Source organism: Lactuca virosa, chromosome 8 (assembly GCF_052849685.1).
Source record: "Lactuca virosa cultivar CGN04683 chromosome 8, Lactuca_virosa_CGN04683_v6, whole genome shotgun sequence".
NCBI lineage: Eukaryota > Viridiplantae > Streptophyta > Magnoliopsida > Asterales > Asteraceae > Lactuca > Lactuca virosa.
The window spans coordinates 197,082,675-197,110,492 of record NC_136433.1 but is presented as its reverse complement, the minus strand read 5'-3'; the positions used below and the strand labels follow the sequence as shown (position 1 = coordinate 197,110,492).

Sequence of the window (27,818 nt, the reverse complement as noted above, 5' to 3'; positions counted from 1 at the left end):
ATGAGAGTTTTGATCTTTGGGAAATTAAGACTAATTCCTTGTTCACATGTATATGTGAGTCAAGAGAAAGACTAATGGATCTAGTACACATTGAAGTGCACTGGTCAGATCCACCACAAAGGACGATAAGTCTATTCGTCATGATTTACTATTGGTTCAGTAAATATGGTTATGCTTACAAGATTAAGTTTAATTCTAATACCTTGAAAAGATTCAAGGTATAACAGAACGAATAAGAAGAATCTGTTGGGCAGAAAGATAAAAGTTTCTCCAATCTGAAAGGAAAGGAGAGTACTTTAGTATCATGTTTTATGATCATCCTAATGATTATGGAACCATGTCACAATTGATCCTCTAAGGACACCTTAGTGCATTTATATGACTAAGAAGAGGAATCGGGAATTGTTGAAATGGTTAAATCAAAAGGATGAGTTGTACTTCATTCCGGTATCGAGTTTTAGAGTTATGATCTAGTTACTCCAAGTTCTACCTTAAGTGACATGTTCTAAGTAGGTTTATAACACCTCATGAAATGTGGAGTAGAAATGTTTTCTTACTCTGGCACATTTGAAATTGGTAGTTTTGATGTTTTGTTTAAAACAAAAAACCAACTAAGACCAATTATATGAAGTGTTTTCTTGATAAGAACCCACCCGTAACTCTTGAATATTTGTTTTTCGAGCAATTTTCCCTGACAGATAATCTTATATTTCAAGAGGCCAGTGGGAGTCTGGTTGGTCTTGAAAAGTTTCAGGAAGACAATCAAGAATAAACCTTTTAGTCATCACTAGTACACGACCTAAGGTTGATAACCTATCGTGTTGACATACTCTTGTTTCTGAGCCCATTCCAGTTAAGTTGAGTATGCATGTGAGTTCTATGAGTTCTCATTTGATTGCATAAGGCAAAGCACCTTGATAGGTGAAAGTACATTGATCTTTATGGGTGAACCACACAATAACTTGGAAGCCCTGGTAGACCCTTGTGCTACCGGATGGCAAGACAATTAAGATTAAGCAAGTTCAGTCCATATGAGTTTAAATTTGTCATAAACCTTGTCTTATGATAAGTGGTTGGAAATGACAAATTCACATGGATAGGAATACATACACCATAAAATCTAAGTGGAAAGAGGTTTCTCTCTACTTCATGAAAATGATTGTGAGGAAATGCTTTCACTAGTAGATTTTAAAGGATTGATTAACATCATTAGACTTAGCAGTTGTGATAATCGCATTCTTAAATTCAAGTATGATTACGGCATCTCTCTTCATAGTTCGAATTGTGGAAAATGACAAGTAGACTGAACATTCGGGACTTATTGCTATAAGTTCTGAAAGGGTTTAGACACACACATGAGTTATATAATGAAAGGTGTATGAGCTTGGGAAGTCTAGATAAAGACTTATCGAAGCACCACGTATCATAAATCTGAACTTTGGTAAGAAAGTCAATAAGTATTGATTTTTAAAAGTCCAGCTGATTTCTGGGTACATGTCAAAGCTAGTGGGAGCATAAATGTTTTGCTAGTAAGAATATAATTGTTATGCTAGTGGGAGCATAATTGTTATATTAAGTGTTACAAGTTAGCAATACTATTTATAGGAAACAAAGGATACAAATTTGCAAAGTGAAAAGTTTAGAAGTTGTTTCGCTATAGTAAGGCTTATGGGAGAGGGCACTGATACTTCATTTCAAATCTAAAAGTTTAGATTGAAGTTTCAATGGAAGTTAGTCATGGACATATATGAATATCGTGTTGAATTGATTAAACATAGGAAATTCTATATATGGAAATGTTATAGCAAGAGACTGGTCAAGTATCATGTCTTTATGTAAGACATTATGAATCGAATCCCATATGCTTCGGGTATAGGATCGATTACATATGTTATAATATTCACTTGTTCTGATTTTTACAAATGCCTAGCGCATTAAGAGGGGAAAAGGACTAGAACCTGATATGACTAACATTATTAAACAATTGTCAAGGACAATCTGAGGTTCGCTGAAGATTAGTTGCTTATGGACAATTGGAAGTATATTAATAAACAGACCATATTGATATGATTCTTAATAGACAGGATTCTGTTAAGAATGGATGTCATACGTAATATGGAAATGTTTTCATTATGGGAGTTGGATATTTAAGAATCTATGTTAGAAACTTTTACACAAGAAGGATGTTCAAGGAATGTGCTTTGAATGAGAGACTTCGTTTCCATGGAATTATTTTGTAACAAATCTCTAGTGGAATGCTTTGTAATATCGTTGGTCAAAGTCTATGACTTTGGAGCCTCAAAATTACAAAAGGATTATTGCATGAAAGGTTAGACTCTAACACATTCTAGAAGTGGCAAAAATTTGGTATTCTTACACTTGTAATAAGGATTTAGAATTGTGAAATGAGTATCATTGGAAATGTGTCCAATTGACCTATTTCACAAAGGAAGGACCATAGAGAAACATAGTATGTGTGTTTTAGTACATGGCATGACTAATGTTTAATTCAAGTGTTCATTTGATTAATCGAAACATTATACAATAAATAAAAGTCTAATTAATATGGTGATTAAATAAAGGCATGTTATTTATATTCAAAAGTTTTGAGACCATAATTAATTAGATTATTCTTGTGTTTCACTTTGCATGTTTTACTTCCCGAATAATTGAATTATTCGAATTTCCACAGTCGATCGTACTTTTGGAAGTAAGTAGCAAATTAAGACTGTCATGAATCCGACTGTAGATTGCCTAAGTGCTTAGGCATAGCAAATGTTTGATGCAGTGTTCATGAGTACTCCTGAAATAGGAATTTGAGTATTGGATAAACTCACGCTCAAGAATTACTTCATGGATTTTATCACAAGTAATTTTGATACGATAATATCTTATATTCTTGAAACGGAGACATATGAGTTGTTGTTTACGAGTCAGTTATGCATTGATAATACGTAAACGCATCAGTAACTTGATGTTATAAAATGTATTGTTGTGTGTGATTTTATGAGTAAATAGTACAAGCATATGAGTCGAAGTTTATCCATTCATTTTACCCTTTGTAGGCCCCTCGATGGTTTAGTGATGACATCTAAAGCGCTTGGCCAAGCGTGGACTGATTTGATTTGTTCAATTAGTCGGTCGTCATAAATCGAAAATTGGGAAACAACTATTGGACAGAGATTAATTATAATCCATGTCTCATGTCCATACGATATCTTATATAATGGAGGAATATTTGATCCCTTATCTTAAGGACGCGTCACTGATTAGGTCAGAGTTCGACAGGGGCTTTTGAGAGCTACGATTGCTAATCAGATTCTGAAGTCATACTTTCAATTATAATTATTAGACTTATCCAAGTGGGGGACTATTGGACTAGGTGTCTAAGCCCATAACTATAATTGGTATATACTTGATTTGATAGTAGCATGTTCCTTTTGTGTTGCCTTCACACTGGCAACTAGACATGATGATTATTGGAGAGAGAGAGGCTGAATTTATTATATAGAATGATAAATTGGGGAATAAATATGATTTATTAATACATTATAAGAATAATATATTAATTAGGAATCATATTATTAATTAGTATTTAATCAGAAATTAATTAGGAATTAATTTTGGGATTAAAGGAACTGATTAAAAGTGCAGGGGTTGTTTTGTAATTATTTGATTGTTGAGGTTTTGGGCCATTGGATCACCATTTTTAGGGAGGGCCGAAATCCCTAGAAGGTTCTAGGTATTTTTGTCCAAGGCCTAAGGAAGGGTTCCATGCACTTGCTTAGGCCGTAAGCTAAGGAATTAGGGTTTCCACCTTAAAACCCTAGCTAGCCTCAACTATAAATAGGGCCCTTTGCCTCATGAATTCGGGCACCCCTCTTGAAACCCTAGAAGAGCCGAATTTCTGATAAAGTTACTCCTCCCGCCTCTCTCTCATATTCATCCTCTTGCCCTAGTGTGTTTGTGAGCCATTAGGGGTACTACGCTTGTGGTACTTATTCTCAAAAGCAAGTATCTTTAAGTTTCGGTTGTTATTACTATATAGCAACAAAGGTATGTGATCTAATCCTTCATTAGTATATTTTAGAATTATTAGATGCATATTGGGTTTTCTATTTGTGTTTTTTTGTTGTATGTCTAATAGAGAAAACATAGATCCAAACTAGGGTTGCATGCACACATAGGATTGTTTGTATAAAACCCAACAATTTGGTGGTTATGTTATGTTATGTTATGTGTCTAAATATGCAGGTATGGATGCATGTTTTATGTTGAATAAGTTTTATTTGATATTGTTACTGTATGCCATCTTGTCTTGCCTTCTGTTATTGATAATGTAAAGATTTTAATGTTTTTGTGTAGTGGAATGAAGGAAGAATGGACCATTGGAGTGGTTGAATAGTTGGTTGAATAAACATACTACTATGATCTTCTTCTTCTTATAGGTCGGTTGGTTAGAGATAGATTATATTTTGGCATTTAAGAATATCGGACATAGGGCCTTGCTGACATCCTTCACTTTTAATCTTTATTAAGAATATGGGTTGAACCCAAGAAACCAGAAAACCGCCAAAATCGACTCCAGAACCCAAGAAACCGAACCTATAGGTTCTAAAAAACAAAAACTGGCCATTTTCGGTTTGGGTGCAAAACCGACCCAAACCAACTCATGTACTAACAAGGCCAACACTAATCCTAGATCCACAAAGAGGCCAAAAAAATGTATAAACTTGATGCATGGATCAAAAGAGAAGTTAAACATACATTCAATCCACCACAATAGGGTCGGAAGATCAACCAAGAAATCCTTTGGATTTAGATTTTTCCAAACTCCATAAAATCACGACAAAATAAATCACATACGACTATCAAACTAGATCTAGCAACCACAATCCATAGAGTTGAGAACTTGAATACTTCTAGAGCACAAGAATGTGAACTAGAAGCTTATACTCTATATCTAGGTTTTGATGCACCAAATCTTCTTGCTTCTTCTTTAAGATACACCAAAATGAACCAAGAACACCAAAAGGGGATGGGAGGGGATAGAGGTTCGAGTATCATGAATTTGGTGGATGGAGGTTGGATAAATGAGGAAAACCTAGAAGTTAGAGCCATTAAATAGGATCCAAAACCCAATACCTAGGGTTTTGAGACATTATGGCCACACCCTACTCTTTTCATAAGGACGTGGTGCATCCATAGGTCACTCATGTGTCGTGTCCAGTCCTTAGATGTGTCACATCAATCACTTCCTGCCCAACACCATACTTTTTTATTTCCATAAAATAAATAACTTTTTGATCCAAACACACACTCAGAAAACATGCTTACACAACATATACTAAATGCACAACAAAATTAATTTGGGGCCCCAATTCTCGTAAGGTCCAGGGAGGTCGCCCAGCTTGCGCACCCTATCAAGTTGGGCATGTTCACAATATGTACATCAAGTTAAAAAAATTTACATATAAAATTTAAGAAATTATCTATGAGACTCATGTGTGTGTCTATATATGTAACGTCCCGACTTTCAACCCAAAATTTTTTTTATTTAAATATATCATAGTATAATTGTATTTAAGTGGAAACATGTTGTGAATGTGCATGTGTACAGTCGAACCTTGCTCTTCTCACAAATCAATGAAGCACCTGAATAAAATTTATGAACAACTGGGTAGCAACGAAGCTTAGTGAGTTCCCCCAAAATACCATATACCACAATACATATAAATGCATACAAACAATGGCTCACAATCTGCCAATCATATGTGTATTTTTTACTTACGTTCCAGCCATTTCATCTTCAACATGGATCTTTGTGTACTTACAGGCTACATGTCATTTCTTCAACATGGGTCTATGTGTACTTACGGCCTACATGTCATTTTTTCAACACGGGTCTATGTGTACTTACGACCTACATGCCATTTCGTCAACATACGGTCCTATAGGCTCCCGACCTCTTTTTCATTCTGCCATCATCCCCTAACTAAATGTCAATAGACTATTCAAATATCACATCCATTACGCACAAAGAGACTGCACTTTAGATTCTACTAGTACATGTACATTTATACTTTCTACTCTACCAGTTTCAGGTACATTTACGCTTATACTATCAGCTCTACTCTACTAGTTCTCTTTCCTAACATACATGGATATATATCGTAATACATGGTATAGTGAGAAAACTCACCTGGATAGTTTCTCAAAGGATGAACAGCTTTTGGGCGATCCCACTGGTGGACAACGCGCCTAACGAGTATTAACCTATAATATTATTACTTATTGATCCATATGACATTCTGGTAATTAACGAAATCTGGATCTTTCACTAATCCTAATGAATACCAAGAGTTCTATCAAATAAGGATCAGGCAGGCATGACAGTTGGGAGGCAGGACCATTTCTGCGTAAAGCTTTTCTGAAATCCAACAACCAGGCCAACATGACCATTCTAGATACCTCTCTTATAATTAGATGAATCAGTATTATAACTGGAATTACTGAAAAATCTTATTTATAAATTCATAAGAACGACTATGAATATAAATATAAGTTACACTGAAAGCATTACAAGTGTAGCTTAACTTACAAAGATGTTCCTGACAAAAGTTCGAAAATCGCACTGACATAACTCCGAATCGAAAGCTCTATCTCGCAGACACTCCATGGCCTCGCTAAAGTAGTCGATGACTAGGAAGAAAAGGGAGTAGGGGTACGAAAAAGTTCCAGAGGTTTCTGGGGTTGAAGGGTGTGAGAAATGAGCTGAGAACAAAGCATATTTATAAGGGATATTTGAGGGCATGTCGTGCGCAAGACTTGAGAGCGACGTGACTTTTGTCGGGGGTGTAGGCATGGCTCCTGTTAGATGGTGACACGTGGCAAATTCTGTGTGGATTGTCAGAAGCACGCCACAACTCTTGTCGGGGAACGCAGACGCACACACGAATTTTTTAATTTTTCAAAAATTCATATCTTCTTCATACGAGCTCCGTTTTCGAAGTTCTTTTTATCCACGAGTATCTATCGACGAGATCTGCAACTTTCATTTAGACTCAGTTGGCTAATTCTCATTTTATTTTTAAATTTATATTTTTACAGGCTTAGATTGTTAAAGTCTGTATAAAAATCATAACTCTCTAATGCGATATTCATTCTTGAATGTCTTTATATTGATGGATTCCTAACCACGAGATATTCAACTCTCGTTTAGATTGTTTTTTCCAACAAGCGACCGATTTAAAATTCAGTTTCTGTGTCACACACTGCTACGATGAAACTTCGAAAAATCATAACTTCCTCATATGAAGTCAAATTTGGACGTTCTCTACATGCATGCTCTTGGTTATACTACTATTATGAATTTCGTTTAGATTACTTAGGATAATAAGTAATATATCTCTGATTTGTAATTCACGACGTGCTTTTTTGTATAGGGTTGAACGCAAAACTTCAAACAATAATAACTTCTCCATACGAAGTCAGATTCGATCGTTTTATATATCTACAGAAATTGTATTTATGTTTCCTATAGGTTTATGACGAGTACTTTGGCTAAAAGTAATATATATATATATATATATATATATATATATATATATATATATATATATATATATATATATATACTTCGAATTTTTATAAACAACGGTTTGTATTGAATCCTATTAGAATGTGAAAACGAGGTGTTACAACTCTCCCCCACTTACAGAGATTTTGTCCCCAAAATCCTACTCCTAGCACACCTAGACATTATCTTATCCGAGTTATCGAGATCAACTTATGATCTAGCCGACGTTTTCGCATCGATATTTCTCGTAGAACTTCGTTTTCTACCTTAGACGTACTCTCGAACTCCTCGTAAAGTCTTCCAAAACCGGGAACCCGTAGGTCTGGACTCCCATAATTTATATTTTATGAAGAATGATCACCTTCAGACATGAAATTTCGATTTGTTCTTTCGACTAGGAACATTGTCGACTCGTTATAAAGCGATTAATTAGGGGAATTTATCTACGACATCCTAATAGAATCTACTTTCTAGAATGTACCTCTAAAATAATTTTGGTGTATCCCTTAAAACACACACGAATCTAGATTGCAAATGGTTTTTCTACCAAGTTAAGGTGTTCCATCATCATAAAACTTAACCAAGACTACTATAATGGATTTACTGGCTTGGAACTCTAGAACCAATACTCTAATACTGGTGATAGACTCATTATAAGGCTTGCTCCTTTTTCAACTTACTAGATTATAATGAATACTAGGATACTAATAGCCTTCTCTCAGGGCCTTAACTACTTTACCTGTATCAACGTATGACTATTTATCAAGTAATTTGTTTCTATACCTGCTCATGACATGTCGTAATATTAGCCAACTACTGGGGTTCTGATGCTTGATCGCTCATGTCATCATCCTTCCTTGATCATAACGAATCTCTACATCCTTTAAACCTATGAGGTATCTTCACATCTCGGGCTCTCTTGGCTATCCGAGCCGCACCCGAGAATTTGGTCAATCACTAAATCCTATTAGACGTTTGGAAGGAAATACCAGCCTTTCCTTTCGAATTAAGAAACTCATAGCATATGGGTAATCTTAGCAGAAGAATTCCTTCTTCTTTTACCCTGAATAACTAAACCTAAACGAACAACTTCTATCTACTTGTGTTGCACCCTCTATTCCTCGACGTAGAGACCAAAATTCGAACTTCTCTTCGCACTTTCGTCTTATGGGTCGGTTCTCCCCCACTTGGATTCGACCCATTATTTGTCGCTTCTTGTCACTAATCAAAGCCCAAGATGGCTTTGTCTATGAAATATGTAGCTTCTTTTGACTTTGAAGAAACTCATGTTTTTAATATCCAATGACCTTCGATGTTCCCATTGTAGTACTACTACTTGTGCCCAATGCAAGTTATCTTCACATAGCACGACCAAAACAGGATAAGATCGTGACAAGCATAATGTTTTCTTGAAATGTACCTAACTTAATACTAGCAACAACATAAAATTAACATTGCATTTTTGTTATAACTTCTTCTTCATATATTTATTACATAGGGTTTTAGCTAAAGTCTAAAAACACTATAATCTCTTTGATGTAATCACATTCATTCTAGAGCTTTTATTGTGTCTGTTAGGTTCAGAAGAGGACATTAGGCCTTGATATGGCCCATCTTGTTACACTGGAAATAGATGTGCATTCCCTGTGCTCCCTGCTTACAGTCTCTGCTGTAATGTCCCTCCTTTCCGCACATGTAGCATATTATAGCACGACAAACTCCTTCGTGGGACTTCCCATACTAGTTACACCGAGGACCTCTCTGTCATCCAGACCTTGATTCTTCGTTCTTGAATCTCTTACTTTTTGGTTGAGATGGAGCTGGAGTTTGCCTCTTTTCCTTTCGTTGAGTCTCCAACTCAACTTCTATTCTCCTGGCATGCTCTTGCATTTCTGCTAAGGTCTTGTATCGATTGTTTGATATGAACTCCCTGATGTCAGTCTTGAGCATACTCAAGTTTCGAGACATCTGCACTTGCTCCGATGAGGCATACTCTGGGAAAAACAAGGCTCTCTCAGTGAACATCTTGGTGATCTCAATCACCGATTCAGTTGTCTGTTTGAGCGATAGATATTCTTAAGCGAGTCGCTCCCTCTCTACCAGTGGAACATACTCTTCTTTGAACTTCTCAACAAATTGTTCCCAAGTCAATGTACTCATCTCAGTAGGTGAATAGTTCTTGGTGACAAGGTTCCACCAATCCTTTTCTCCTAGACGTACTGCGCATATATGAACTTCATGTTCTCGGGACAAGCACAAGTGTAAAAGCATCCTTCCACATATGAGATTGTAACGCACGCAGATTCGGGCTAGTCAATTTAGAGACAATAAGCATTAAAAATGACTTTTTGATGGAAGATTATTGATAATAAATAATATTAACTAAGTTATAGTATATGTCACAAGGGTTTCGTACAAATAAAGAACGCTGAAATCCGAGTTATAACAAAGAAGTTATAGCTTGTCGAAGGTTTACGGCAAAACCGACATGACACCGGGAATCGTAAAAAGTGAGTTTGCGATAAAATACTTTCTAGTCTTAGCGATCTTAACGAAATTCGTAGTATACGTTAAACCGAGAGCGTGCATGAAAAGAACGTCAAAATCTGACTTCGTATGAGGAAGTTATGATTTTTCTAAGATTTAGCATAGCAGTGCACAGCCCGGAATCCGAATTTTAGACCGACCGATTTTTAGCCAACACAATCTAAAGTAGAATTGAAGATCTCGTTAATAGGAGCTCAACGATATAAAGACAAACAAAACGGATGTCGGATGATAAAGTTATAAATTTTTAACGGACTTTACTTGTCTGGGCCTGTTAAAATATAACTTTAAAAATAAATTCAAAATTACCCGACAGAGTCTAAATGAAAGTTGTAGAGTACGTCGACGCCTACACGTGGATATAAAGAACGTCAAAAACGGAGCTCGTATGCAAAAGTTACGGATTTTAGAAGATAATTAGTTTTTGGAGTAATCTGCGAGTGACACGTGGCACAATCCTGACCATTGCTTCCTCCCCACGCCTTGCCACCAGATGGTGACACTTGGCACTCAACTCGACAAGTTGGAGGCTCAGAACTCACCGAGTTGGGCCATTTCCCAGCCTATAAATAGAGGCGCAAATCTTCCATTTCCTTCACACCTCTCCCATTCTTTCTCTCTCAAACATCTCTCTAAACCCCTCCCAAGCCTTAGTACTTTCCAAGTGCTAAGAGGTGAGTCTCGGAGCGCCAGAAGGCTCCGAGAAGAAGAGCTTTCTGCTCGGAAGTTCTGCCCCCCGCAGAGCCCGGTTCCTAGCCAACCCTCCTAGTAAGCGAGTTATGCTTACCCTACTTTAAGTATAGCTTATGTTTAAGTTCAATATCGTTATTATGAACTTATAAACAATATATATTATAAAATATAATATACAAAGTGTTATTATAATATCTTTTAACCACTCGCGGTACGGGGAATCAAGTTTGAAGGGCCGCATAGGGTTGTTGGATTTCAGAAGTGTTATAATGCCAAAATGGTCCTGCTCGCCGGTGTTTCATGTCTGGCCCCTGTCTGTGCATAGTGGTTGAAAATTATTGTTTAACACTTATAAAACAATATCGCTCGTAAATAGTCGCAATAAATATTAGAGTAAAATCTAGCGGTAATGATACTAGGTTTCGTCGAAGGAAAAGCCGATTGTTAGAAGCGAAGCGCTGTCCAAATTTCGAGTCATCACTTTAACAAGTGAGTGCATAGTTACTTTCATCTTACACATAGATATGAAGTATTTAATATAAATTGCATGTTGTGTGTGCATATTATCTGTGTTCTTGATATCTATGCTGGATGAACAAAATATACATGTTTTATTTGATTTAAACTGTATATGTATTTTATGCCAATAAAAATAATTAGGTAGAGATGGGTAGATGAATGATGAGAGATGAAATATGATATAGATGAACATTGGCAGCTATGGACTTAGTGCCAAATAGATAAACCCCGGCAGCTATGGACTTAGTTCCTTACAAATGAACATTGGCAGCTATGGACTTAGTGTCTTACAAATGAACGTTAGCAGCTATGGATTTAGTGCCCTATAAATGGATATTGGAAGCTATGGACTTAGTGCCTAACAGATAACATTGGCCGCTATGGACTTAGTGCATGTTGGATGAACCCTGACATCGATGGACTTTGTGCCTATTCCTCAGGACAATCCTTAGGAATGAATGAATGATGAATAAATAATTATTAGGGTAGATCCTTAAGAAAAAAGAAGATAATGGGGATGGGAAGTTGGGTTAATTGTTTGATGATTAAACATAATAATTATATTATTGTGGATTGAAAACCTTATGTACTCATCAGGTTTCCCAACCTGACCCACTCAGTTTATTTGTATCACAAGTATGGATACGAAGACGCATTACACTGAGAGATTAAGGGAGATGTAGATCATTAGTGTAAATGAATGTAATGTCTGTTTATGCTTATGTTTCTGTATTGACGATGACATCCCAAAGTTTTAATATAAACAAAATACATTTCTTCGAAAATGCTTTGATAATATTATTATCATGTTTTCTGAGAACAAATTCCACAATATTATTCTTTAAAATGAATACTCTGATTTTCAAATAAGCATAAATAAAATTTTTAAAATGACCGTGAATTTGGGGATGTCACAGAGATCCACCTCATGGAAACAATTGGATCCCTAACACTATCAAATTGGAGGTTTGGTGTTATTGAACTCTCAGTAGGGCATTTCCTTGTCTCCAGATGGGGTTGCAGCAGAAACAACAGCAGTGGCTGCAACGGCAACAGTACTAGCAAAGGCAGCGTACCGTTCATCGAACAGGGCTATCAATTTGTTCTTAATAGTTCCGAACATTTCTGGAATCATCTTTCTTACAGCCGCTGATACTTCCGTCTCTATCCAATCTCGTATATCAGTCTCGCTTGGTCTTGGCCTTTCAGATCCAGAACCCGACCCGCTTGCTCTTGTGATCATTACCATGTTGAAGGCGTAAATAGATTAATACGGATCGAGCTAACTCTAAAATGATATTCAAATCCTCTCCATATCCTTAGTAACTTTATGGCTTTTCTTGATTCCTGTATGGAGTCTGTGCTTCCGGTAGTACGGGCCCATACTACCTTCCACACCTATCCATACTAGATCAAAGAATTGCTCCAAGGTTTCCAAGTCACTACACTCTGCTATCGATAGGTCTTCACACACACACACACATACACATAGTGTTACAAGGACTTAATTATTTCTTTTTCCATATTAAGCATATATTAAACTTCCTCGACTACCTTGCTAGGATTCATTTCCACTTTTCTCTACTATTAGCTAAGGAAGAACTTCTACCAATATTAACTAATTATTGGACGAATACAATTACATTCCCTAAAATTAAACAGTCTGTCAACTGAAAGATTCGACACTACGATGATTAGACTCAAAAGAGCACTACACAATAGCGCCAAATCAGACAATCTAAAACTATTAAAATTTTTGGAGCATGCAACCTAACGTACTTGTTGAATAACTAATTAATATTCATATATGTTCTAAGTTGCAACTAACAAGCAAATCCCTATGCTATAAACCATCTTAAGTATCAGGCAATTTTATCTTGTAATTCTGAAAAGATCCCTAACCTACATACTAGCATGCATTTCTAACATTTCACATATCAACAATCATCACAATATGGATATTTTGGGAATCATTTTCCTTTCTGAGCTCCGACTGACTATATATGCATCGCATTCTTTCCTTTTGGATAAGGTTCTATTTTTTAAAAAAGATTTGTTAAGATATTCAGATCCTCGATTTGAGTTTGGAATCACACGAATGTTTATCCAATTCTCTCAAACCAAGGTTTTCATACAAACTTATAACGTCCCAATTTTCAACCCAAATTTTCATTTTTATTTATTTAAATATATCAGAGTATAATTGTATTTAAGCGGAAACATGATGCGAATGTGTGTGTGTACAGTCGAACCTTGCCTTTCTCACAAATCAATGAAGCAACTGAAAAATATTTATGAACAACTAGGTAAGCATGAAACTTAGTGAGTTCCCCAAAATACCATAAACCGCAATACATATACATGCATACAAACAATGGCTCACGATCTGCCAATAATATGTGTATTTTAGAGTTACGGCCCAACCATTTCGTCTTTAACACAGATCTTCATGTTCTTAAGGCATACATGCCATTTCGTCAATACGAGTCTATGTGTACTTACAGCCTACATGTCATTTTGTCAACACGCGTCCATGTGTACTTACGGCCTACATGTCATTTCGTCAACACGCGGGCCTATAGGCTCCTGACCTGTTTGTCGTTCCGTCATCATTCCCTAACTAAATCGCAATAGACTATTCAGATATCTCAACCATTATACATACATAGACTGCACTTTAGATTCTACTAGTACAGACACATTTATACTTTCTACTCTACCAGTTTCAAGTACATTTACTCTTGTTTTCTATCCTAACATACATTAACATATATTGTAATACATAGTATAGTAAGATAACTCATATTGATAGTTTCTCAGAACATTAACAGTTTTTTGGCGATCCCACTGGGCAACGCGCCTAACGAGTATTAACTTATAATACTATTAGTTTATAATCCTTATAACAGTCTAGTAATGAAAGTTATATCTTTCACTAATCTCAATGAATAGTAATAGTTCTATCAATTAAGGATCAGAACGAAAGCTAGATTTTTCCTAATGCACAACAATTTATGTTTTATAGAATTGTAATATACAATACTTTAATGCACAAATTGTTGTATATTAAAAAAAAAATATTGTGTACAAATTAGTACTCTTTTGAAATGTTTGACACCCGAAATATACTTTAGAGTAGCATCCAGCTTTTTTAAAGAATAAATATATATTCCAGCCTTAGTTGATAATTGGTGACTACAAAGGAATCTTCTTGGATCAAGAAACCTGACCACACAAATCTTTTCAAGTTTCACTTTAGTCACACACAACACCCTGACTACACTTTTTTCTTTGAACGACTCTGACTGCACCTTATCGCTTTGATTCCAGCTTTAGTCATGCATTGTACATTCTCCTCCCAAACAAAATAGTATTCATTGCCTAATACCATTTCTACTATTTTCTTTCAAAGCAACATTAACATTTTATAAAATAATTTAACATCACAAAAACAAATTTTATTAATATAAAAAAAAATAATAATAATAATAATAAAATAACTCTTGAATTAAAATTCAAATCGATTATTGAGAGAGATGAATGGTCACCAACCATCAAATCCATCACTTATATAAAGACAAACTGATCAAAAAAATCCAGTGAAAGAGGAAAAATAAATAAATATATAAATACAAACTTTGCAAATGGGACCATATTAGAATATTGGATGTGGGGAAGAGGCATCTGTGCTTGTTGCTACTTTGGAAGCAGTTTTGACTCCAAAATATGCATTCAATTTGATATATTAAAAGAGAGGTAATACAAAAAAAGATTACATTTACTAGTTTTTTTGACTTGACGAGGGCAAAATCGTCATTTTCTTTTTAACAAATGCTTGAGTTCTGCTTTGAGGTTCATCATCTTCATCACTACTCTCATCATCTTTATTTGCAGGTTGAGATTCCTCAGCCATTTTTGCAAATTTCCGCTTTTGTGCGTCTAATTGTGAATGTAATTTTCTTTCAACAGGATCATTTGACAATCCAACTTTCTGTTGGCGGGGAACCACAGCACCAATTCCAAGCCTATATAAAAAAGAATAATTAATTAATTAATTAATTAACTAATATTACTAATCAAAATAAACAAAAATGACCAGAATGGGGGAAGGTGACTAACAAAATTGAAATTATTTTTTATATTTACACAGATTACTTTTTGCTGCAAAATCACATTTTTGATTTTTGAATGGTCCCCACAACAAACAATAAAACATCAAAGATGAAAAATCTTTGTAGTTCACAATAAAAAATTTTAAAATAAAAATCTTTTAAAAAGTACATTAAGTGTTTTTTTTTTTTGTTTTGGCCTTTGGGAATCAACCATTCAAAGAGTAGTTTCACAGAGAAAAATGATTTCACGGTGGTCCCATTGTATGTGGTCATGTTAGTAAAAAGTCAAAAAAATGGAAATTTTGTTAAAAATCATCCCCCATTTTGTTCACTTTTATGATTATCTAAATAGATTTTTTTTTTTTAAAAGACGCTTATTTTTCAAGCAACCCTGCGCCTCATGTAGTCATGTGAGATGTAAATCAGGCACACAATGAAACTGTAGACCAACCAACTGTACTATGTACTATGGTTTACAATATTGGGTTGAAATAGAAACACCGATCAACTATTTTTTTTTTTTAAATTCACATATTTAAACATATATACTTTTAAGAAAAGACATGAAAAGGCTTTAGAGGAAATAAAAAATTTCAACTCAATACTAACCCGGGAGGTCGAGCCTCTAAGACAACTCGAGTTGATTTTTTGTCTGTAGTTCTAGTCATGTTACTAACCCATTTTTCGGCCTACACAAAAAAAAAAAAAAAAAAAAATATATATTAACATAAAAAGATTAGTTAAATGCAAAAAATGGCAATGTACTTGTATTTGTTTTTTTAGTATAAATTTTCAGTTTTAGTTCTTCCTGTTATAAAATTGTACTTTGAAAGCTCAACCTTATTATAGCAATGTAGTCCAAATACAAAGTAATTTTCACTTCTATAAACCATATATTCATTTTAATAAGTGGACTTTTTCATGAGTAATTATAGAGCAAAGAGCTTAAATCATTTAGAGCATGCGTATACAAATCATGACAGAATATTTGATTAGTATATACAATGGGAAAATTAAGTGCATACCAGTTTAAAAGCTGAATTCAACTTCACTAACTCAGGGCGGGAATTTTTCTTGGACAACTCCTCTGTGCTCATTGCAACTATTCAGCATAAGCAATAAAAAGTCTAAATTCAAACACTATAAGAATTGTTAAAAGTACATGTCAATTGCTGGAATGACCAAAATTAGCACAATCCCTAAAGCAAAATGAGAATTTCAACACTGTTTAAATTCTAAAGTCCAACTAATTTTAATCTAAATCAAAACAACAATTTCAACTTTCAAATAATCAAAAAGAAAGACTAAGATTCATAAGTCGAATAGTAGTTTAACTATCACAAATCCAGAAGTCACAATTATCTTTCAAATTAAGAATGAATTAACATACAGAGGACTAATGACTTGATTAAGATTTCAGATGTGTGAAAATCCACAGGCAGTAGTGTGTTCAGACTTTAGTTGATCTCTACATATCTACTTTCTTTGTAAAGTTAGTTTCAGTTGTTTTCTTAGTTCTCATTATACATTATTGCTTGGACACATCTTCCATAACTAATTACAAACTACTCTCTTACTTCATGAAAGTTACAATATTTAAAATTCTAAACTAATAAAGTTTTGATTGGCTTTGATTTCAAATCGTTTTATTACTTTCCTGTGTGAGTGAAATTATTCCGATAACAAAAACGCAAGTTCATGATTTTCGATAAGATGAATGAATCTTAGGCACATAGCAATCCTTTACTAACAGATTTCTTCCAATTAACTGCGGCAGCATCATTCACAGGAAGCTAAGTTGAACAGATAAAAAGTGTACGAACACGATGACACTTCGGTAGATTAATCGTTATAAATTCCTACAACCGAAACTCATAAACCCTAAATTATCAATTGAAAGGGTTTCTACCAGTGCAACAGCGCAGAACGAAGATTTGCTACTTTCATGTACTCAGATTAAAGTTTTAGAATTGTATAATATGCATACCTTTGTATGCCGGAATAAGGAATGAACTGGAAGACTGGAGGACTGGATGCGAGGTATCACTCGACGCCGTTTCTTCCCACCATGTATGAATCTGGGTTTTGTAGAATGTGGGCCAATGAGCAGGAAATACTAATTGAGAAGCCCATACCAACACAATTTTTGGGCCGATAACTTTTTTAGTTTGTCATATTATAAGCTGTATTAAATATAAGCTGAAATACTATTATTAATTCTCAATTAATAATAAGCCTTGAATAATGAAATATTTAATTAATTATAAATTTTTTATTTATTTGTTCTGATTTTCAAGTGTGTGACTGCATTGATTCACATAAAAACAATAATATTGTTATTTCTTTGTTTTTGCAAATTAATTCCAAAAATTATTTCATATTAAGATTTAAGACATCCCTTGTAGTTTTCTACTATTTTCTAAACATTGTTTTTAAGCTAATGTTTGAAAGCAGAGGATTTTCCTTTGCAATATTTTTATAAAATTATAGTTTAAAGTATAAACATATTTTCGAATTGGGCCTAGTTGATGGGATGTCACAACTTGTATCAAAGCATTAGCTTAAGTAAATTGGGTTTATAAGAATCTCCTAGTTAACCGAGTTTTAGTTTACTATATTAGGTAGTATATGCATTCTGAGTGATTGTCTGGTAGCTATTTGGGGAAGTAGAAGCAGACCTATGTTTCTACAAAATTACTATTTTTATATTAATCAGTGTATTATATTCCCTAACATTTTTCAATGCGTGTTTTGTTGTACATTGAGCCGACTTTTATGTACATAACTATGATGGTGAGGACACGCAGTAGTGTAAGGAAGTAGGGAGAAAAGCTAGAACTTAGGAAAGGAAATGTTGAAACTTTTAAATACATCAAGAAGTGATAGTGTGTAGAGGCATTCATTAGTCACAGGCCACCCAATTAAGGATCATGGAAGCTTAAGCCCGGAGATGACTTGGAATTGGGTCACGGAGATGGAGAATATCTTCGCCGATTGTGATAGTGTTGAACAAAATAAATTAAGTCATGTCGTGCATATTTTAGAGCATTTGGAGTGGATCGAGAAAACGGCGTTATAGTCCATGTGGACACACCATAACGGCGTCGTAACGCGGAGCACACTGCCCCGCCTTCTCATTATTGCAATTCCCGTGGTAACGACGAAGCCAGACAACGCGCATTTTTGGACTGTTTTTTGACCGTTGCATGCAATCCAACCGTTGACAAATGATCAATTATAATAAAAAAAAATACTCCTTTTTTTACTATAAATACAACACTTTTTACCCAATCTTTTTAAATCATTCTTATCTGTTTGGACAAAATCCAAATTTACAACCAAATCTTTTCCCAACTTTCTCTTCGATGCAATAAACAACCACCCAACCACCACCTCCAACACAATCATCGGTCGAAACAAAAACGGGAGGTAGAAGGTGAGGGAAAGGGAAAGGGATAACTATAGCGGTTGAAACGGAAAGTGAGGAAATTCCACAATGGTGGCACCGGATGAGGAATATGTTTTGGCAGCGGCATGGTATAGTACTTCAAAAAACAAAAACCACGGAAATGGTATAAAGCAAGATGCATATTGGGATGCGGTGCTCGAAAAATTTCACGCTATGTTGAAGAAAAAATCGTATTGTGATATGGACATGCTAAGCAGCAAATGGAGTCAAATAAATAAACGCCGCACAAAATGCAATGGTATTTACATCAGGCTTCAGACGCAACAGCAGAGCGGAACCAACGAATTTGCTTTGTTCAAATCTGCAAAAGAACAATAACGCGTCGAAATGGGACATGTGTTCGAGTTCGAGAAAGCATGTGAGTTTGTGCGAGTATATCCAAAATGGATTTAAACTCCTAAATCGTCATACGTTCAATCGAAGCGGTCGAGAAATTCGGGTTCGGTCAACGTTTCGGACGGGCGAACTAACATTGACTTCAACGCCTACACTGATGAGATTATGGATGATATCGGGGAGATATCCCACCATGACGACCGACTGGATGCGACAAAGTGAAGCGCGCGCAACGACATGTCGATTAAGCTGAAAGAAGGGCACAAGAGTTAGCAGAAACGAAAGAAAAGTTCGACCAACACAATTTAATAGCAAGAGAAAAAAAAAGTCGAAGTACAACGCTAACGCTTGGAATTCCTTCTCCGTCAAGCAGAGGAAGATCAAATGACGAAGGATTTGACAATTTTTCGCACTAGCGAGCAAGATGAATCCACGAGAAGTGCAAGTGCTCAGAAAGATGAAAGAGAAGATGGTAAAGAAATATTTGGACTATGGCTATCGTTTTTATGTTTTTAACTTATGAGTATTATATTTTTTGCTTTCAATGTTTTTTTTTGTTTAATGTTATTTTTAGTTTTTAAATGTTATGTTTAATTTAGGATTTAATTAAATAGCATGTCTTATTAATTTTTTTTAAAATATTATAACATAAATAAAATAAATTAAAATAAATCAAAAAATTTCAAAAAAAAATAAATAAATAAATAAAAATGATGACGTGAACATTAGTGGGTGTTATACCATGTTATAATATGGTGATCATTTCCTTATAACATGTGAGGTGACATCAAAATAGTAAATCTTCTAAGTTGGCCAGTGTTTGCAACATGTAAGGGTAAAATAATGTCTTTTGGTGAGTTGTGGAAAACAATGTTTTTTTGATTCAATAAAAAGTATAAAAGGATTGTGTCTTTTACATGTATTTTTTGGTTGTGGTTGATCTAAATCACCCATGATTAAAAAAGACTGTTATTTGGTTCTTACTGCTAGTAATCAACATAACTTCATCAAGAAATATCGTTTCTAATCTCCCAACAAATACATAACCCTTTTCTTCATCTTATAGTGTTCATAATATTACATATAAGAAAGGGTTCATCTAATAGCCATTCAATCTACATTACTTATATATGAGCCTTCTTAATTTGATGTGAAGGATTACATGAAATTCCACCAATAAGTTCGTCTACTTGATGAAATTTTGTAGTTTCATTCGATGGAATTCTTCTTATTTTCCAACCAAACACAACACAAATCGAATCCACATAAAAACTTGAATTCCAATTTCTTGATTCACATTATGCAAGACATGCACGTAGAAAACAATCCCCACCTCTTCTGTCAAATAAAACAAGACCCACATTATTAGTCACACCACGTCAAATTTGTACTTACAATTCCAATTTATTGACCTATCAACATCCATTTGATTTGGATTACGTCTGTTTTCAACTAGCATATTCTAACAACTTTAAAGATATAAAATTATGGACTCCAAATGCGATAAATATACAATATGAACATTTTAATCATATAATGAGAAACATGGGTTAAATTTTGATTCGTAATCAGTTAGATAGGCAAGTTAATAAAATTTGGCTATAATATAAAGAATTAAATGGTTTATAAATTTGTATTAAAATGTTTGCAGTCGTATTATTTTATTATAAGAAAGCTTTATAATGGGATTAACTACTAATGATTAAAATAAGATGTGTCATATTAAAATTTTTATTTCTTTAAACTATCAAATAATCATATATTTCCTAATTTGTGTTGATGAAATTCTTTTAAGTTCATAAAATTAATTTTCGGACAATTCTAACACCAAAAAATAATAATAATAATAAATCGATTATTTTGCATATTGATTCATGTTTTGCAAAATTTTTTTGAAAAAGAAATAGCAAACGATAAGTTTTTTGTAGCGGATTATTTTATAAAAAATTTTGTAAAGCAAAATGAATTTGGAAAATATATATTTTTCAAACTCGATTGTTATTTTGTGGTATCATCTTAAAAGATGATCATTTCTTATTATTATGGCTTTAGTGCTTTGCAATATCATCGAGCATTACTTTAAAAAGTAGAAATCACTCAAATCGGATGTTGAAATATAGTCGACCATTTTCTTCCACCAACATTTATTAACGAATTTACTTACCCTTCTGGGCTTCAGACGGAGGAGCTCCGGCGAGATCTTGTACAAGTCCTCATCCACAGCCTTCGGTTTCACTCGCCTGCTCCATGCTCCGGTCGGTGTTGCTACACTCACAGGGCTCGGTGGTTCCTTCTTATCACTGTCGTACGCATTTTTCGCTTCCTTTGGGTACCTCTACGTAACAGAAACAACTCCAAATTCAGATCGATCACAGTTTTGATTCGAGATTTGAATATCAAAAAAACGATGTTAAAAATGGTTAAATTGTATTACAGTTACTCTCCTGCGAGGAGCGACAATAATGGCGGGAGTGACGATGTTATTCTCGTATAAATCACCGGCTACGTAGAGATCGCGATCTCCGGAGTAGCTACAACGGATCAAACCGGCTTGTCTGGCGGATTCGAAGCATTGTGTGAATTGAAAATCGTCGTTGAAATCCCAACTACCGAAGGCAGGAATGTGATTTCTTGAGTAATGCTGTAAATTTAGTTGAAACAACTAATTAAGATTAAATTCGAGTAGAAAATTAACATTCGATCGTACAGAAATGAAGGAAACAATAGCTTACATTCATGGAGAAGAATTTGAAAGCGAAGTGAGATGGGGATCTGTTGAAGAAGGACTGCTCCCTGTGTTGTGGGGTATTGATTTTATTCGGGAAAAGCAATGACTACTGCGGACTGTCCACTGGGTTTAATGGTGAGGTAACTGGTATGTACAGTAATGGTGGCAGTGATAGAGATAGGAGGAAGATCCGGTGGGGACATAAACGGAGTTGAGAGATGTAGGCTGTTTGTAAAAAGAAATGATATTTGGGTTTTTGACTAAAAAAGTCTCCCTTTCACATAAGACATATGCTTTTGTCCAATGGAAGAATCTCCGACGCAATCAACTTCTTTATACAAGTTTAAAGTTTCATGGACTATTTTATATAAGTTTAAAGTTTGGTGGACTTTATATATATATATATATATATATATATATATATATATATATATATATATATATATATATATATATATATATATATAATCTCGTGGACCTTAACAACAGTATACTTTGGCTGTTTTGAAATTGTGCCACCAAACTTTTGTCAATTGCCGTATCGTCCCTTGCCGCCCCTATCATCCAATAACCGACTACTTCCACCGCCTTCTAGAGCTTTCATCTACCTTCATCTTTTGGACTACTTCCCCAAAAATTCTCCATCGCCCTCTTCGATGCCCACCGCCATCAGCCTCTGGCCTTCACAAAGACCCTAATTACTTTCAATCACCGATGCTGTTTGTATTTTGAAAAAAAACATCTTCAAACCTCTTATTGCTGCGCGGCACAGCACACGCACAGCACTTTTCATCTCGCAGCTGTTTGTTTTTTAGAAGTCTTCGGAGTCAAAAACCTCTACGCGTGCTTTGTTTGGCGCAACACTTGTACTGCCTCTTCCAACCTCTTTTTCTTCTTTTTTTTCTTGTTGTAATTTTGATTATATGTTGTTGAAATTTTATTTCACCTTTTTTTTTGTTTTTTTTTTGTTTATTCTTGTTGAATTTTTTTTTCGTTTTTTTATATTCAATAATGATAATTTATTAATGAAATATCATTATTTTTTACTAAAATATCTTTATTTTTTGTTGAAATATCATTATTTTTTACTGAAATATCATTAATTGTTGCCGAAATGTTATACATTATTAAATTTTACGTATTAAAAAACTATTTCGATTTATAAAATTAGTTTATTTTAATTTTTTAATGTCTGCAGCAGTATGCAGATGTTAAAAAAACAAACACGCTTCTTTAACTCTCTTTCCCCCTTCGATCACTGACATCGCACCACTCAACATCGACCATCACCACATCGATTGAATGTTTTTCTTTGTTAAAGATCGAAGAATCCATACATGTCATCAAGAGAAACTTTTGCGTCACATCGATTTGCAGGTAAGATGCGTTCTCTCTAATGGAAGACTCATCTGGAATCATTGTTCTTAAGGAATGGTGGGGGGTTTATTTAGAAATCAACAAACTGTGGAAAGTCGGAATTAAACCTCTCCCTTATCTATTTGATTGTAAACCGGGTACCCCATCTTTCTGCACCATCTCTCCCGCTCTCAGGCATAAGCCCCACCAGATGAAAAATCAATACCATAGCCACTGATATCACTCAACTTCCCCACCCATCTTTGCTTTTTCTGCTGATGCTTGCTTCCTGTCTATACTTTTATTTACTTTTCAGGTGGTAAGAGAAGACAAATCTGATGCAGAGATTAGGAAGAGTGGATCTTGGATGTTCCGGTCTGATTAAGCCAAACAGATCAGAGAAAGGTTTCAAAGTACAGGTAGCCTGTTTAACATATGTATATATTCAATATATTTGTTTGATTCCATCTTTCGAATTTACTTTTTGTGAGAGCTTTATTATACTTGGGTTTTTTTTACTATGAATAGTAACTGTTTGGTTAAATGTCTCAATGAACAAACAAAACTTAAAGTGTGCTTCAATTTGCAGTTCAGTTTGAAGTGGTATGTTTGTCACAACTAGCCTTTTTGGCTAGGAAATTTCGTCCTCAAGTAAGCAAGTACTATTGTGAGACTTGTGCTAACACTTCTAAGTGTACAATATGAGTTCCTAATGAGCCATGAAGTGTTAGACTGAAAACTCTCCAAGTATATGAAATCTCTCCCAAATCTCATCAAGTATGTGAAATCTCTCCCAAATCTCTCCAAGTATGTGAAATCTCTTCCAAATCTCTCCAAGTATGTGAAGTCTCTCCCATATGTGAAATCTCTCCAAGTATGTGAAATCTCTCCCGAATCTCTCCAAGTATGTGAAATCTCTCTCAATTCTCTCCAAGTATGTGAAATCTCTCCCAAATCTCTCCAAGTATGTGAAATCTCTCCCATATGTGAAATCTCTCCAAGTATGTGAAATCTCTCCCAAATCTCTCCAAGTATGTGAAATCTCTCCCAAATCTCTCTAAGCACCTTCCTTAGTCGAAAACAGCTCAAAACCGGAAGAGGAAACCCAAAAGGACCCTCTTGGTTCGGAACCCTCTTGGTCCGGAATCCTTTTGCTCCTGAACCTCTTGCTCCTGAACCTCTTGCTCCTTAACCTCTTGGTCCGGAACCCTCTTGGTCCGGAATCCTTTTGGTCCTGAACCTCTTGCTCCTGAACCTCTTGCTCCTGAACCTCTTGCTCCTGAACCTCTTGGTCTGGAATCCTTTTGGTCCTGAACCTCTTGCTCCTGAACCTCTTGGTCCGGAACCCTCTTGGTCCGGAATCCTTTTGGTCCTGAACCTCTTGCTCCTGAACGTCTTGCTCCTGAACCTCTTGGTCCGGAACCCTCTTGGTCCTGAACCTCTTGCTCCTGAACCTCTTGCTCCTGAACCTCTTGGTCTGGAACCCTCTTGGTCCGGAATGCCTTCTAAGGAGCCAAGAGGAAGCATTTTCGGAACCTCTTAAGTGACTTCGGAGGTGAGAAGCTCCGGAAGGCTTCACTCCGGAAGCATCATGATCGGACCCTTCGGATCTGCTTCGGACGTCTAGCCGCCTCGCACCTCGGTCTGGACTTACCCGTTTCGCACCTGACTCCGGAAGTGAGGATTGACTTCGGAACCCGCCCAGTACCTCCGGAACCCCCCTTGTACTCACTTCGGACCCTCGCAAGTAGGAAGCTCCACTCCAGAAATTTAACTACAGCTTCGGAATTCGCATAATGGCTCCGGATTTCACCATTTAGCTCCGGATTTTGGACTATTCCGGACATTTTCTTCATTTTGGGGTATTTTGAGGTCGGGAATCCCACCAAACTCGTATTTTTCTTAACTAAGACCCCTAAAACCTTTATTTTATGCCAAATTTAATTATTTAAATTATATTTACATAAAATAAAAGTTTAGGATTTAGGAAGATCCTATCCTAAATCAAGATAAAGACAAAGAGGTTGACTTTGTGATTTGATGAAGTTCTCATTTCCCATACAAATCATAGTATTCCATGCTTTACCCACCAAATATTCATGCATGGACCACCAGATACCCATGCACCAAAGATTCCCTCCCTTTTCATCCTCAAATCAACGTCAGTAAGGAGTTTAGACTTCACCTTCTCCCACACTTTTCCCATTTTCTCTCAAAAACTCATCTTCAAGCAAGAACAGGGGATCTTGCTGAAAGGAAATTTCTCAACTTCTTCCTGGGAAATTTTAAGGTAAATTCCTCCACTCATCTAATATTTTATAATATTTCAAGATGAATCCATATTATTTTGCTCATAATAATATGTGATGATCATCCTTAGGAAAACATCCCTCCCAGGGAAGTTCTTCATCTCAGCCAAAAGTTTAAGCTTGAGATCTTCACTCCATAACTCCAAACAACTCCTCAACCAACTCAAGGTGAGCTTCATACCCCACCTTTTTCAATATTTTAATGTTTTTGGGGGAGAGTACAAGTCAAATCTTGCCTAAATACTTGCATACTTGCATGTATATGTATGTTTGTATGTGTGTGGTAATATTATTAAATTATTATTTTAGTAATATCCTCATGAACGTAAGATTTCACAACTTCATAAGAAACAGAAGATACTTTGTGTACAAAAGAGCCTCTCAACTATTGGATGTGTCTAACTTAAGCCCTTTATCTATGCTTTCATGTCTATAAATAAAACTTATAAAAAGGAACCTTGATAAGTTGACACTTATTCTAGTGATTTTCGAAAATGGGAACTTTGTGACTATTTTGCAAACTGTCAGGGGTTATTTTATAAATATTCAATATAAAAGTTTGCGTAAAGAAAATACACAAATAGAGCCTTTATGACAGAAATATTTGCATGTCATAAACTGCTGTCGTAAAACCTCCAACAACATAAGTAATGTTCTATATGTCATAAAACAGAAAATGCGTGTCATAACCGGCAGTTATAAATTTATACAAATTATAACTTGACACTTTTTCTCTTGACTAAAATGACTTATTTTTTTCAATAAACGAAAAGGAACGAACACGAGCACCTAGTTAACGAGCACAATCAACGATATGGAATAAGAACGATATTTTTATTCAACAAGTACGAATTTCATTATTTATCTAACAAATAATGGATCTCTAACGGTTGCTCAAAAGGTTGTTAATATTCTAGTCAGACAAATCTCAAAAGTACCTAAATATAAAAATATTAGTGTACGTCTAAGTCCTGTAAGGAGTTATAGCCAGAGTCTCTTGGAGGGAGAGCGGGAATTTGTGTATAGATCTATACGGGGTTGACACCCCGCACCTTCGTTGTTCGCTACAGCTAGACAGGCCAGTCTAGGGTGAAAAATGTCTTTCCCAAACCGAGGGCGCCTGAGAAACGCCAAAACAGGCACTTCGTCAGATTAGTATGGTTATAACGACTCACTAGAATATGTTATGTCATCTATAAATTTATGTAAGGAAAAACCTCATAAATAAATTTTTGGCACGTTGTGTTGACCGTCCTATACATGATAAGTGATGGTCCGCATTTGTTGCGTTGACTGTCCTTTTTCATCGCGTAGAATGTCCACAATTGCCATGTTGATTCTTTCTCCTAACAAGTATAGAGTCGTAATACTGCTATTTTTACAAATTAAAAAGCGTAGGACTCTATGGAAAACGTTTGTAAACGATTTTGAAAATGATAAATTAACCCACACATATACATAGTTGGAACTAGAACTTACGAATATTTTATAGCAGAAAATATAGGATTTTCTGGAGAAAACGATTTTCTACGATTTCGATAACGATAAACTAGAACGCACACTCAATTTTACTCGATAAGAGGAACAAGATTTTCAACCATGTTCTCTTTTTGAAAATAAGGGATTTTTCTGGAAACGGTTGACTATTACTATTCAAAAGAACTATTCTCGTACACAGCTCGCTTTTACAAATCACACTACTTTTCAAAATCACTCCTTATAAGGATGAATAAAAGTAATGACATGCACACACATATTCATGATTTTTAAGGCAAGACTTCAAACGATTTCATAGAAAATATCGGATTTTCTGAAAGTACGATAAGAACGATTCTAAACAAGTGTAAACGATTTTGTACAAAAATGCTGATGAACTCACCAACTTTTTAGTTGACGCTTTTCAAAACGACTTGTATTCTCAGGGATCTAGTAAGCAGATAACAAGGGACGCGGATGCAAGACTTTTAGCTGTAGCTTGGATTTTTCTGCTTATGTCTCTTTTGTGTAATTCGAAGAACAAATACAATATGTAAACAATGTAAGTTTGTTATCTCAATGTATGATGTTTGGATTGCTCTGTTTCATTTATATTCAATTGTTATGATACTGCACAATGAAGTCACCCGCCTCCGGACGTTTCCGCCGTCTGGTCCGGGGGTGTGACAATGTT

General features: G+C 35.2%; 2 protein-coding genes across 3 annotated transcripts; both read right to left on the bottom strand.

Moving 5' to 3' along the window:
* Window positions 1-14,938: 14,938 nt before the first annotated feature.
* Window positions 14,939-17,522, bottom strand: LOC145129186 (pre-mRNA-splicing factor CWC22-like protein (DUF3245)). 2 transcript variants are annotated; one of them, XM_079063911.1, is made up of 4 exons: window positions 17,438-17,522; window positions 16,476-16,552; window positions 16,060-16,139; window positions 14,939-15,363 (listed from the first exon to the last, which is right to left on the bottom strand). In XM_079063911.1, the coding sequence occupies exons 2-4, from the start codon at window positions 16,545-16,547 to the stop codon at window positions 15,120-15,122; spliced, it is 396 nt and encodes a 131-aa protein (XP_078920037.1). In that variant the 5' UTR covers window positions 16,548-16,552; window positions 17,438-17,522; the 3' UTR covers window positions 14,939-15,119. The 2 variants fall into 2 exon arrangements, with proteins under 2 accessions (XP_078920037.1, XP_078920038.1); XM_079063912.1 differs by having other exon boundaries at window positions 16,476-16,590; window positions 17,438-17,510.
* A 2,827-nt stretch (window positions 17,523-20,349) lies between these two features.
* On the bottom strand, window positions 20,350-22,315 carry LOC145133500 (pathogenic type III effector avirulence factor Avr AvrRpt-cleavage: cleavage site protein). Its single transcript, XM_079068436.1, has 4 exons — window positions 21,988-22,315; window positions 21,690-21,896; window positions 21,420-21,590; window positions 20,350-20,593 (listed from the first exon to the last, which is right to left on the bottom strand). The coding sequence occupies exons 1-4, from the start codon at window positions 21,991-21,993 to the stop codon at window positions 20,549-20,551; spliced, it is 429 nt and encodes a 142-aa protein (XP_078924562.1). The 5' UTR covers window positions 21,994-22,315; the 3' UTR covers window positions 20,350-20,548.
* Window positions 22,316-27,818: the final 5,503 nt, after the last annotated feature.